This window comes from Erpetoichthys calabaricus, chromosome 8, assembly GCF_900747795.2.
Source record: "Erpetoichthys calabaricus chromosome 8, fErpCal1.3, whole genome shotgun sequence".
NCBI classification, from domain to species: domain Eukaryota; kingdom Metazoa; phylum Chordata; class Cladistia; order Polypteriformes; family Polypteridae; genus Erpetoichthys; species Erpetoichthys calabaricus.
In genome coordinates this window covers 63,519,508-63,533,773 of record NC_041401.2, presented here as the reverse complement: position 1 = coordinate 63,533,773, position 14,266 = coordinate 63,519,508, and the positions used below count along the sequence as shown (strand labels likewise).

General features: G+C 37.4%; 1 protein-coding gene across 2 annotated transcripts in view; it reads right to left on the bottom strand.

The window, feature by feature from the left end:
• wdr81 (WD repeat domain 81) overlaps positions 1 to 14,266 on the bottom strand; it is a 54,245-nt gene that overhangs the window by 22,603 nt on the left and 17,376 nt on the right. For both annotated transcript variants that reach the window (XM_051930840.1, XM_028806640.2), the window contains exons 3-6: positions 9,516 to 13,063; positions 7,638 to 7,745; positions 2,271 to 2,461; positions 671 to 852 (exon numbers count right to left, since the gene is read on the bottom strand). In XM_051930840.1, coding sequence (XP_051786800.1) covers positions 671 to 852; positions 2,271 to 2,461; positions 7,638 to 7,745; positions 9,516 to 13,063 — 4,029 coding nt within the window. The remainder of the gene's footprint in view (positions 1 to 670; positions 853 to 2,270; positions 2,462 to 7,637; positions 7,746 to 9,515; positions 13,064 to 14,266) is intronic.

The window sequence follows — 14,266 nt, the reverse complement described above, 5'->3', positions numbered from 1 at the left end:
AATAATTACTGTAGGTAAGTTTAATTTAATTATGCATTTATTTTCACAGTTCATTGAGTCTTATTTACAGCTGTACTTTTTTATGGAATAATTTATTTCATAATTACAACTTTAATTTTTTTTGGCACAAATGGTATTACATACCCAGCAACTTTGAATCTAAAGTAGGTACACATAACAAAGAAAAGAATAGCCTAAGCATTAGTGTAGTAAATGTTAGATGTTTGCACACACAGCTGGTGTAGAACAGACAAATGAATGATTTCTAGAAAGATTCAGGTCTTGGGTTTGTGCACAGCAACTGTGATCATGTAACAGGCCATCTAATGGTGTAATGTAATAAAGCCTACCGCATTTACTGTATTTTGAAAGCAGTAGATTTACCGCTCAATGTCTCTTTCATCATAAGGGGTAAGCTTTTTCAGTTTCCTGTAGTGGTTGTTGCTCATTAGCATTAAAGTTTGCAAATACCGAACAGCGGAAGTTACGACAGGGGCAAACCAATTCACTTTCCCCAAAGCACGAATGCAAGTTTACATTCAGATGTAAAAAGGCAAAGCACATAATAATGATTTGCTTTTACCAGTGATACCTTAAATTTGGGGACAAACAAAGGAAGTAAAGCGGTATTATGTTACACAAATACTAGATAGCAATGGTCTTATCTTACCCCATTTTGGGAGACGTCAAGAGGTCCAACAAGGGTAAGAGTATGTCTTGGGTAATTTTCATAAGCATGTCCATAAGAGTGGTGTCAGAGAGGTAGACAATGACCTTCTGTGTCAGAACAGCAGCTCCTATAAGGCCAGCCTCTTTTCGACTATTTAGGCGACATGAGGAAGGGGGTGACACCTAAATGAGAAATACAAACATGAAATATGAGTGAAGTATTACCCTGATTATCTTAAGAGTTTCTTGTAAATGCTGATTTATAGAAGTTGGGTAAATACAGAATATTTTACATTTGCTTCTATTACATTACCAAACATTTAACATGGCTATAATTAGACTTCTGTAAATGATCATTCTAAACCACTAACCAAAAAAAAAATGAATTACTAGGAAGATTCTTCAGGTCCTTGTCTGACAATAGTTTGGCAAATAATTAAAGAAATCCATCAACGTTTTAACTTGAACAGTGCTCATTGGCTCTAAATCTCTGTCTCTTGAGGTAACACTTTATACTAATTCAACACATAGCTTTGGTGTATTGTGTAGATTAGAATGAAGTAATAAAAAGAACTTCATCCCTCTTTATGCTCAAATGGGACACGATTATAATAGAATATTAGTCACTGTCATTAAAGATAATTCAAAAGAAGCAGAATAAATTGCAGGAGAAGTCTATTAAATATATACATTTATCCACTTTCTGACACTTACCTGGCTCCAGGTTGTAGGGATATCAGGCTAAGCAAAGATGCCCATGTCTCCCTTTTCCCTGCCACCTCCTCCAACTCCTCCAGGGGTTTACAAAAGCATTCAGAGGCCAGCTGGGAGATATAATCTTTACAACGTGTACTGGGTCTGCCCTGAGGTCTCCTTCCACTTGGACATGCCTGAAACACTTCCCCAGGGCGACGTCCAGGAGGCATCCTAATTAGATGCCTGAGCAGTTCAACTGCCTCCTTTCAAAGCAGTGGAGCAATGGCTCTACTTTGTGCTCCTCCTAAATGTGTGCACTCCTCGCCTTCTTAGTACGGCTGAGCCCAAACACCCTGTGAAGTAAGCTTATTTCTGCTTCTTGTATCTGCAATCTAGTCTTTTCAGTGACAACCCAATGCCCTCAGGGGAGGACAGGAATGTAGATTGACTGGTAAACTGAGATCTTTCACTTTTTGGCACAGCCATCTCTTCATCAAGACTGACCTGTATAATATTCACATAACTGCTAATGTCACTCCAATCTGCCAGTCAATCTCCTACTCCCTTCTTCCCACACTCATGAACAAGCTCCTAAGATACTTAAACTCCTCAGCCTGAGGAAGCACCTCATCCCTAACCTGGAGAGGACACTTCACCCTTAATAATCATAGATAGCACATTAGAAATTTTGAACCATGTGCTTACATTAATAGCATTGCCTACAAACCATAAACTTACCATTGTCTTAAAAACTAAGGGATTGATTTTCTATTTATGGGCTTCTCTTTTGCTGATAGCTCATAATGGCTTTGAATATTTACTGTGCAGCTCTCTTTAAAAAAGTTAAAGATTAGTGCTGGCTGGTGTGGAGGTTAATAAATTCCCTTACAGCATAATATACATACTAAATAGCTGATGTATGGCAGGTACTGGTAAGTAAGAACTGGTTCTCCATAAAGGTGAGCGATGTACATCAAACATTCTAGGACAGGTGTAGCTGTCTGGTCCCCCACAACAGCTCGCTTCTCGTAAATGTTACCAGTATGTCCCAGATTGCCCTCTTCCAATATAGCCAGAAACTGATGCATATGGGGCCCTGTTGGAGAAACATTGAAAAATTGTGTTATTTTCTGATTTTACTTTGTTTAATTTTATTATGGTTTGTCTTTTTTTCTAAAGCAAATCAAATACCTCAGAATAAATGGTTTTAATGTAGGAATAAAGATATCATCAAAAATAAGCATAAAGCAAAATAAATAAGCATAAATAAGCATAATTGGAATATTAATTAAAAAATAAAAAATGCAAAGAATTCAAGTTACAAGAATACCTGAAAGTGCAAGTAGTATGATGCAACAAGAAAACCAAAATATTTCTAATTTATAGTATCAGTTCATTAAAAAAAAGCAGTAAAGAATATTTGAGAAGCCTGGAGAAGAACTAAAAACAAGCTGAATATTTAAAGGTGTTATTACAAATGTGTCTGATGCATTTCAGACATTACATCAGGGGTCTCCACCTCTGGTCCTGGAGCGCTACTGAGGCTACAGGTTTTCATTCTAACCCTTGCCTTAATTAATGACCAGTTTTTGTGGTTAATTAACTTTTTGTCTTAATTTTAATTTACTTGCTATTTAAGACTCAGACCCCTTAACTATTTTTTTTCTTAATTATAAGCCAAACAATAATGAGATACAAAATGAGTCAACACATGACCAACATCCTGTGTCCATCAAACACTATTTGAAAATAAGGAAAGGTGAAGGTCTCAGTGATGTTGATCTACTCAGGTCCACAAAATATTTTAACAGTACTCTAAGAAGGGAAAAATCAGTTTTGGAAATGTCTCCTGTAGCAGAATGAGAGCAGCAACAAGCCATGGAATTAAATAACGGGTTTAATTAACCACAAGAATTGGCTTCTAATTATGAAACTGGTTATGTGATGGCTCACTTCACACCTCACTTCTGTTTGAGTGCCTTTTAAGGAACAATAAAGGAATTCAGAGGACTGAATCTTAAAAATAAAGTCAGTTAAAAATTAAGGGAAAATAAGTTAATTATAAGCAAAAAGTGGTAACTAATTATGAAGAGGGTTAGAATGAAAACCTGCAGCCACAGTAGCACTCCAGGACTGGAACTGGAGACCCCTGCAATAGATACATTGAAGATCAAAAACAAAAACGTTGAGCCTGATGGGATGTTGGCAGTAGTGTGCTAAAGACATTATTTAAAAAAAATAAAATAAGGAAGTGCATTGTAGCAATTACTTTAGAAGCGTGAAGTACCTGAAAGCTAAACATTTTCAAATGTAACTTTAATTCCCAAGAACAGAGAAAAAGTGGATCCCAGAAAACAAAGACAAATGATACCTTTATCAGTCATAGAAACAACAATCAAAAGTAAATAATGAGTAGTTCTATAAAAATATACTAAAATGTAATCAGTACAGGTTTATGAAAAGATGATTCTGTGCAATACACTGTATCTTTGACCAACAAACTGGAGTAATAAATGAAACAAACTTAATTTACATTGGTTTTCAGAAAAATACTAGATATGATTCCACACCAAACATTAATAAGCAACCAGGACTGCACAGACTGACAGAAAATGTGAGACTGCTGTAGCCAGTTTTAGGAGAAAGGGAAAACGTGCATAAAACTTAGACGTGCTAAATGCCTAAATAGCCAAACCATGTAAAACTATACAATTCAGACCAAAGTAAAAACTGAACAGCAGTCTTTCAGATTTAACTAGGTTGGAAAACCATGGATCCATGGCAGCATACACACAAACATACTATTCAAAAATATTCTGATGTAGTCAACTTCAGTTTGTCAGGTGTGAGAGGTCACGTGATCCAATTCTGCCAATTTCATTGACCAATCAACTCCATGTCTACGGCTTGGCAAACATGACTGCAAAATATTTGTGAGTGCATGACAGTGAGTAAAACTAAAGAGAACCCTCCACCATGTGATATTTCTTTCTAAGAAATAACACGATTGGCACTTTAAAGCAGAAAAGCTGAAGAACATGGCCCAGCAGCACTGTAGCTTTGTACTTTTAACTGATTAGCATAATATTACTAGGGTGTTGTACCGTGTTAGTCATTATGAATGTAGTGAAAAGTCAAGCAAAATGACACCTTGTATTGGCTAACTCAAAAGATTAAAATATGCAAGCTTTCAAGGCAACTCAGGCCCCTTCTTCAGGCAACATGTTTACATAAAAATACAGAACCTTGTATAACTCCCGAGTTAGCAACGTCTGTACTGAACTACAGGTAGGTAGGCGAAGAGAGTTTGCCATGTGATGAAAAGTTGAACATACTAATTTGTTTTTGTATTTATTTTATATTTATTAATTTATGTTTTTTAGTTCATATTCACAGCTCAAAATATCTGATATTGTGAAAATAATCCAGTAGCAGAATTTTGTTTTAAAATATCTGTCCCCGTTTTTTCAATGTTTCTCTCTCTCTCAAAATAGATAGTTGAAATTTATTATTTTTGTTCTTAACATCAGCCATATAATACATATTGCATCCCAGAGATTTTTCCTGCCTTGCATCCAAGCCTGCTTGAGTTGGGCTCCAGGTTCCTGCGATCCTGCTCTGGATAAACAGGTTTAGATAATGTATATATTGTTCTTAATCTTAGATGTTGTCTCTGACATTTTGTGCCTGTCCATACTCTTATTACCTGTTCTTGCTCTGCTCATTATGGGTTTACTGTTCTTATGATGGGCTATTCAAGTCTCACTGCCCCTAACCTTCATACTACATGCTTGTTTTTCTTTGTTCCCCTCAATACAGCTAGGTGGGGTCTGCACACTGATTCAAGCCTAAGAGCCCTGTTCTTTCTTAGCCCCCATGAGTTTCATAGTCACACCTGTCAGAACATAGTAGAATCTCTTTTCTTATTTTTTATATCTTTTCAGGCCTGCAGGTGCAAAATTCTGTCTATAAATTGTGCCTGAGTTGGAATCAGAGATCAATATTGCTGGCAGAAAATAAAGCCCAGTGTTTGAGAATTTTTTAATGCAATATTGAAGGCATTCATTATAAGCACATTGTCGCTGGAGCAGGATATGTTGTGTGATGTAGACACTTAAGAGTAAAAAACCCTCACACCTTAAAATTCACCTAGTTTTCATTACAAATTGGCCCGTTCTGGGCAATAAAAGGAAAAGAAAAAAGTGCCAACAGTCAGCGCAGATTTGTTTAGCACAAGTGACATAGAAAATATAAAATTGTGTAAAATGGTTCATATTCAGTACCTGGTTTTGATTTTGCTTGTTTTTATCATACAAAAACAAAACCAAATTATAAAGTGTTTTGTTTAGTGTAGTAAGCTTCCACTAACATTAAACTCATATTATATCCAAACCTGTTAAGTGTACAGTTCTGTCTCATTGTGACACAAAAACTAAACTCCATAGTAGCTTTTTAACCATACTATAATTACTAAAACTGAAACTAATATATATAAAAATAAAATAGAAATGTCTTTGTAAAATAAAAACTAAATTAAAACTAAAAATACATGATGAAGGAAAACTAAAACTAAACTGAATTTCCAAGTAAAGTCGGAAAAAATATAGAAATAAAAACTAATATAAAAAGGCAAAACTATAACAACCTTGTACCTAAGTTGAATGAACTGTCACAACTCAGGGCGAGTCACAGAGAGTTCAGTTATTATGGCATATTGAGTGTTGTGGATAACCAGCTTAAATGTCTTATTCCAGATGCCATTTTAATGCTGGACACGTTTCAACTGATAAAATTAGACAGAGTGGAAAAAGCAGGAGTGGGACTGGAAATTTATGTGAATGAGTAATGGCAAAAAAGTGAGCACATAATAATTAAAATTAAATGTGTGATCCAAAAAAGGGGGAATATTTAACCACAACAGCAGCCAATCTTGACAGTGACCAGGCTGGTAAGAGAAAACATACTAGGGCTACAGATGGGATTTGGGGCAAGGTGTGAAGGTCTACGTAGTAAAGAGTCTGAAAGGGAGGGTAATGTCACCCTGGGACTTTACCACAACAAAACACTTTGTGTAATCGGCAGTATTTTGGGTTAACCAGTCTTGCATACCATTTGCAGATACTATTATGTTGAGTGTGTGTTTATTCCTAACCTCTTACTAATCTAACTAATCTCTTTGTGATAACCAACTTCAGAACTTTGACAATAACTTTGTCAAGAGATGCCCTTAGATCTATTGCTGTTAATATGATATTTTTGAGCATTGTTATGTTATCCCAACATGCAGGGAAAACTTGGGGGTTGGTGGCAGGATTGGCAATCCAGCTACTGTAATAAACCTCAGTGGCATCATGCTGTAATCAGCGAATACTCCCAATCACCTCCTCCTCTTAATATCGACTCCAAGCAGACTATCAGTGATAGACATTGTTCTTAATTTGAAGTCAAGCACTGTCCTACATAAAGAGTGTCTTTAATCTATTTAGCAATTGCATTTTTATGTGGCCATAAATAGACCTTATTTTAAGTGCTTCTATAATTTTTATTGATCTGCCATCTTCCCTTTAAAAATAGCGGAGCTTTTGGTGACAATGCTTCTGTTACACAAAAACATAAGTGGCACAGATTGTAGAGAACCGTGTACAATACCCAGACAATTGTTTTCAGTGCCAGCCTGCTAAGATGAGTTACAAAATTCAGAGCAAAGCCAAGGGAAACAACACTGAATGCCCTTTATTGTCTAATAGTGGAAATATGTCTATCTCTCTGCAAAAAATTGATTAATTACACTTTAAAAACGTGTAATTAAAAACTCATGTACTTCAAATAGATTACTAAATGTAGTGAACAACCTAAACCCAAATACTACACCTCCATATTACTAGAAAAATAGAGTTGTTAGTTTTTTCACAAAACAGTTAAAATGTCTGCCAGTATCTTTTGTTTGAGATGCATAAATTAATCGATTTATTGAATTATTTGAATAAAGCCTAGCAGCGCATGCTCCCAACCTCCTCCTCCTTTTATACAAATCACCAAAAATGCAGCCAAGCACAGTGCCTTGAAGAGCGTGTTAATAAAATCAGAACCCAGGCAATGACAGCCTGTGGCTCAGGGACACACAGCATGTGACTGTGCCTTGCTAGCTGGTAGGATAAGATGAAATAATTACTCTTCCAAAATCAACATTAAAGTGTCCTTAAAAACTACAGGTTTCTAAGTGTGATCAGACTTCGGCAAAATAAGCAGTCACTCAATTAAAGAGGTCTTACCCATGTAGCAGGTAGTCAGCAGCCTTAGAAGATTTCTTGCTACATAGCGGGATGTCACTGTGGGACCTAATTTTGCAGAGAGCCACTTCACCATCTTGCAGACTGTATCTGTTGGAAAAAAGGGAAAATGAACAATAATTGTGATAACAGTCAAAAATGGAAAGCTAAATCAATCCAAAATGAATCAGAGATTTTAATGGTCTGTAATCTTTGCCCAGGCCAAAATATGTGAGTGTATTAAAAAAAGATCAGAGAACCCTTTGGGATTATGTGAACTGTTGCATGAATGACTTCCAAAATTTAATATGATCTTCATCTAATTCGTAATACTACAACAAAACAATAAAAATAGCCTGATTAAGTAAACAGAACACAGAAAATGTTCATTGTCCATGCATTTTATTCAAATATATAAGGCCAAAAATAGAACAAGTGTTCTGTTAAGATTGTGTACATGGTTTAATTTTCTTTACTAGCAATATTCTGAAACATTTTCTGGAATTACTGATTAGAAGTGCACAGAAGCATGTTGCCCCATTTTTCTTCACAAAACGGTTCCACTTAATATTTCTGGGATACAATGCATGAATGACTAACTTCATATTATGCCACAGTAGTTCAATAGGATTCTGTTTATTACTCTAACACTATCACTCTAAAATGCCACATTTATTCTATTGTTCCATCAAGGACTGCAAGCCATCTCGACCCTAAGTCAGCAAAAGAGTACCATGCCATAATATTCTTTGTACCAAGCCTCACAGTTAGACTTTATGTTAGTATGCAGTATTTTATTTTCTCAAAAACTATATTTTTATAGAAAGGTCTGCACACCCAAGTTGTCTGTAGCAAACTTGACACGGGAAAATTTTTTGGGGGGATGGAAAGTAGTTTTTTGCTGTTTGTCTATGTAGCAAAAAAACATTAATAGACTGGTTATTGTATACTAATAGCATACATTATAAAATGCAAGAGAAGCTAGAAAATCCTCAGCTGTCACCCTAGGGTTCTTTGCTAGCTTACTGGCAGTCTGAACACGCACAGTGCTCTGTCATTATTCTAGTTTTAGCCAAGGTCAAATGAAGATTGATGCTCCATTTCGGGATTTCACCATTATTGAACAACATGTCATCGTGTGATTTCTTAGGGCAGAGGGTCTGAAACTTGCTGAAATTCATCAAAGGATATTGGCATGTGCCAATTAGTAAGCTGTCTGGGTACCCATCTTGCTCAAACTTTACAGTACCCCAAGTCTTCATGCAGTTATGCATGTGTAGCTTCATAGCTGATGTCCAAATGTGCAGTAACAGCTGGCAATGTAACCTGCCAGTCTTTTCTGATGAAGGCATTCACCATGTCAATCTGGGCTTGTGTGTTCAAGTTCACTGGTAACACTTGTTCTTCCCAGTTTAAACCTTTCTACCCATTCATAAATGTTTTGTTGAATCATTCTGTTTTCATTTGCATACAGAGCCAACATCCTTCAGTGAATTTCAATAGGTTTCACTCCTTCTGTCCAAAGAAATCCCATATTGATCTACAATGATGCAATCCCACTTTGGAGAATCCATGTTCATTTGATCTTGACTTCAACTAGAGTAATGGCACAGCACTCTGCAGAGTATGTTCAAACTGCCCATGAGCCATCACAAACATGTTGCACTGTTGTCAGTTTCTATCCATTGCAGTTACCACATAATTTTCAAATTGCCTTTAGTTTTAGTTTTACTGTCGTATTTACTCCTCCCACACCCCATATTTTCAACCTTGCATTGTAACATTAAACTAAGAACAAAAAAATTAAAATTACTATAAATATAAGATTTAACACCAAACTGATAAGCCCCTAACCACTACTTAACAACAAACTGGACTTACCAAGAAGAATTGTGTGTTCTTTCTCCTCTGAATCTTCAGACAGCTCTGGTTCTACCTCTCCAACCATAACCTCTTCATGGTCAACTACCACCTCATCTTGTTCTTCTGTATCTCCTGCTGTCAATGTGGATGACTCGGGGAAGGAAGGCTTCTCATGTTCAGAGACTAAAATAGCTGCACCACGTCCATCTGTTTCCTCCAAATCCCCAGGATCTTTCACATCGTCTTCACCCTCACTCGCCTGTTTCAAATCTTGACTGCTATCTGCAGATTTCAGGCTGGCTCTATCCTTGGCTGAATCCCCATCACCCAGGGAGACCTCACTAGCACTGCTTTTGTCACTCAGTTTCCCCATGCTGAGAGACTCCTGGTCATCCCTACCTGGGACCTGGTTCTGTTGTTTCTCCTGCAACTCCCCATTGCTACTGTTTACATATAGGCCATTCTGAAAATCCTCTCCTTCTGCAAGAAAGACTTGATCATTGAGGCTAATTCCTGAAGAGTAATCCAACAACTCTCGTTCCACTCCTACAACTCCAACTACTGATCCTCCAACACTGCCAACAGCTTTACTGCCACCAGCTCCTGAACTTAATCCTTCAACACCGCTTTCATCCTCTTCCTCCTCCTCCTCCAGATTTCCTTGTCTGTTCAAGCCTTTTCTTCCTTCCCATTCAGACCCAGACACTAATTCTGTGTTGCAGTTACCAAAACCAGTCATTACCTGAAGAACATGAGCAAGCAAGCCAGAAAGAAAAGGCTGTAGTCCAAGCCGAACAATAAGCTGCAGAATGAAGCAATCTGTGTAAAGGTAGAAGCGGCCATGTAGGTGCCGAGGATTTTCATATACTCCAACCAGGGGTTTAAGGAGATATTTAACAGCATTCCTTGGTCCTAAAGCTCGACTAATTGGCTCAAAAAGATACCAGGAAGCATACACTGCTGTAGACTCATTGGACATAAGGGTCAAAACAAATGGGAGTAGGATTTCCAAACCTTCTGGAGTGATACTGTCCTGTAAAAGCCCCTCTAGTTGACACCATAAATAAAATACAATATCCCGCCCTTGGCAGCCCTCATCTGTTCCCCTTTCCTCCTGCATTTTGCGATGATAAGAAAATATGAAATGATGAAGTGCAGGAAAGTATGGTGGGAATGATAAAGATGAAGAATAAGGACTCAGCAGCTGACAGGGACATGGTGGAGGGAGGCCCTCATTAATGATTTCATACTCAAACAATGTTAACCTTTGACTATGTATCATGTTAGCTTTGCTTTCAAAAGCCCCTGCACGAGCAACATGCAGTTGCAAAAGTGTTTCCAATACATTATGAAGGGGTAAAGGAACATCTCGAATGTTGGAGAAATAGAGTTTCTGTACAGTCTGAAAGCGATCCTCTAGCGGGACACCTGGCTTTAACATGCGCAACTTGGAGGCAAAGAATATCTCTGCAATAAGGACACCAAGGGCTTGCATGTCTCTGTGAAACATTTCCAAAAGAGACACTGATGGAAAATTTGCTTCTGAATCTTTTCTGACTTGTCCTCCATCCTGAGCATGCGCTTGTAGTCCTTTAACTAAGAAGTTACTAAGTTTTTCCAGTTCATCTAGCTGTTGTAGGGCATTAAAGCCGTCTGGAAGTGAGACTTTAATATCTTCATTATTTACTTTACCTACACCTCCAGACACTTCACCACCTTGAGTGTGAAGTTTTCTAACAATACTGCTGCTTGCTCTCTGACTTGTAGTTCCTCGATTGCTGCCTCCTCCAGAACTTAACAGAGGCATGGACTCACTTGGAAAAGACAATGGTTGGGGTGTTCCAGAGGCCAGATGCCCTGGTGTCTGTTCTAACCCTCCTAACTTTCCAACAGTAGCAGAAGCAGCAACTGAACCAGAGGAGGCTGACAGGGAGTCTAAAGCCTCCATTCCCTGCTCTAGGTCCTCATCTTTATCCACTACAGTCCAACTACTTGCTTCACAACCTGCAGTTTCCATAACAAATGCATCAATATCTGGCACTTGAGATGAAACCGGAGTTTCCAAAATAGGGACACCCCTGGCTGGTGTAAGGAAAGCGGCTGTGCCAATATGTGGTGGTTCAGCTGAAGCATACAGATTTGCAGATAACCTCTGCGGATGAGGCTGGTCAAAAAGCTGAACTACACCATAGCTAGTGAGATGTGTATGATTATCTACCAAGTGCAAGCAAACATTTTTTGCTTTGACAGCCTCCTTTCCAGAAAGCTTGTAACCAAATGTGAGATCAATCCAGTGGTGAAGCTGCAACGAAACTTCGCGACTTTCAAGCAATCGACGATGAACTTCGATAAACTCTTCATAGGAGTTACACCAAGAAGGAACTTCTAAGTCTGGCATGTCTGGATGAATAGATTTAAAAATTGTGGGATCTGTGTAAAATTCTGGGATGCACTCATCTGGAGTCCAGCTCTGCATGCGTTCCATGCTGGCAGGATACTCATTAGGTTCCCACTGTGAACGAACATGACAGCAAAGAACAGATTTTGGGGTTCTCCTAGCCTTATACACATAGTATGTGATGTCTGATAGAACATCTGAGATATGATGGGGAACGTGTACATGTTCACTTGGTCCTGTACTTCCAGAAACATTACTTACACTGCTAGCGAAAATGCCTCCTCCACTGCAAGTGGTGGTTGCAGCTGCTGCAAAGGCTTGTTTGGTCATCTCATATGTAAAATCAAGCTGTTTATCACCTTTGTTCAGTCGGAATTTAGATCGTCTAAGATCTCTGAACTTACCATATGGGATAGTAAAGTCCACTACCCATGGTAACACAGGGTGGTAATTAGGATCTCCTTCTCTGCGACCAGCTAATCGGTTCAGCTCCATTAAATACTGAAAATTGGTTACTCGCCCATGTAACCAATCTGTTAAAAGTCTACTAAGGTGATCACTACATGCCTGACAAATATCTTTACCTGATCTCTCTCTGACCTGTTGACTATCAGGTATCTCTTCAGCATGATCCTCAGTTCCTGTGAAGACAAGTTGCTCATAATGTGCTAAGTTAACCTTTAGACAACTACAAAGCTGCTCATCCACAGCAACATCTTCTAGGGAAAGTTCTCCACAAGATAGACCACTACTTTGCAAGGCTCTCATTGCCTGCAGAATTTGGTATAGTATGAAGAGCACTTTGGCATGGCTGTTGCCTAGCTTGGCTGGACTGTAAGTAACAATGTCTCGCAGAGAATACTGAGCATAAGGTTGGACAATGTAGAGTACATCTTGTGACTCCAACAAAAATTCTGCTGGTAATATATTTGGGCAGCACTCATCTTGTATCTTCAGTGTAGAAAATAATGACACAGGGCTTGACCTTTCTTTTTCATGTTCCTTGGCTGGAGAGACTGATGGAGAACTATGGTCAGTCTGTAAAAATGGGCATCTGAAAAGTTTTTGCAAAGCACGGCGCACAGCGTCAACAGCAAGGATTTGGGGCTGCTCAGCAGAACCAGAGTAAGGGCGAACATAGGTTTGGTGAGCTTTGTGCCATAGATTCCTGAAAACAGAAATGTTCAGTTAAATAAATACATTCATATACACATACAAACGTTAAGGTACACAATTCAATGTATGGAAACTTAACAGCATACATTTCAACTTTGCTCATTAAAATTCAAGCTCCCAACAACTAGATTCAAACTTTAAATTTAATTCATATAATTGCTTTTTAAAATACCAGAAAAATATTTTACATTTTCAATTATTATATATAAATAATTCACCAATATGCAAGATGTAGAGTAAAGGAAGTTATGAAGACAATACTAGATGTTTGTTACATTAAAGATATCTTCTGAAACTCAAAGGTGTAAGTTGAAAAGCTCAGCCACTAACACTTCTTTTGTAAACGATTAACTATTACAATTGACTAGTCTAACAACTAATTTCAGATGAACTAAGGGCAACATAAAAATACAATTCTAAAAATAGTATGATGAATACATCTCATGTTTTCTATTAATGTTATTGTTATTTCAATTATAAGCAGAATGTCAATTAGTTCAAAATATGTCTTGGCTGTTTTGGGGTGTTGTAAAGGTTATGTAATGGATGTAATTAAGTAATTGATAAGAGAAACATTAAGAAGTCAAACAAATAAATGGGAATCTCTAAGGAATCAACAATCTTATCAATTCCTAATGTTCTCCTTCTTCAGTATTATGGCTGCTTGGCTGCCTACTTTTACACTATTTTCATGGCCAAGAGGTTAACATGGACCACTGGTTGAAATCGGAAGGCTGAAACACAAACCCAGAAACACTGCATTACAATTTTCCACATTAATACTTTTAGTAAAATAATTCTATTACGCAGAGTGTGGAATTACACTAGCAATTGGCTTTTACATTTAAGTATCGCTGACTTGCATGAAATAGGTTTTTTTTTTTTTTCTCAAAATACATTGTTTAGGTTTTGAAATTTTTTTAAGAAAAAAAAGGAAAAGAAAAAAGAAATAGGGTATATACTGATTAATTAGTAGTTGAATTATTTTATTGTCAGTAACATCCGTTATCTGCTTAATTAACTTCACCTCACTAAAATAAGAATAATTGTAAGATGGTTATCATATTGTGACTGGTTTACTTAGGGAAATCTTGTAATAGTCTGACCGTCTCCTCTTCAGGCATTATTTAGTGCTGTTATGGAAAACCGTATGTGTTTTATACAATGAACATCTAACCATTTTCTCATTTTTTTT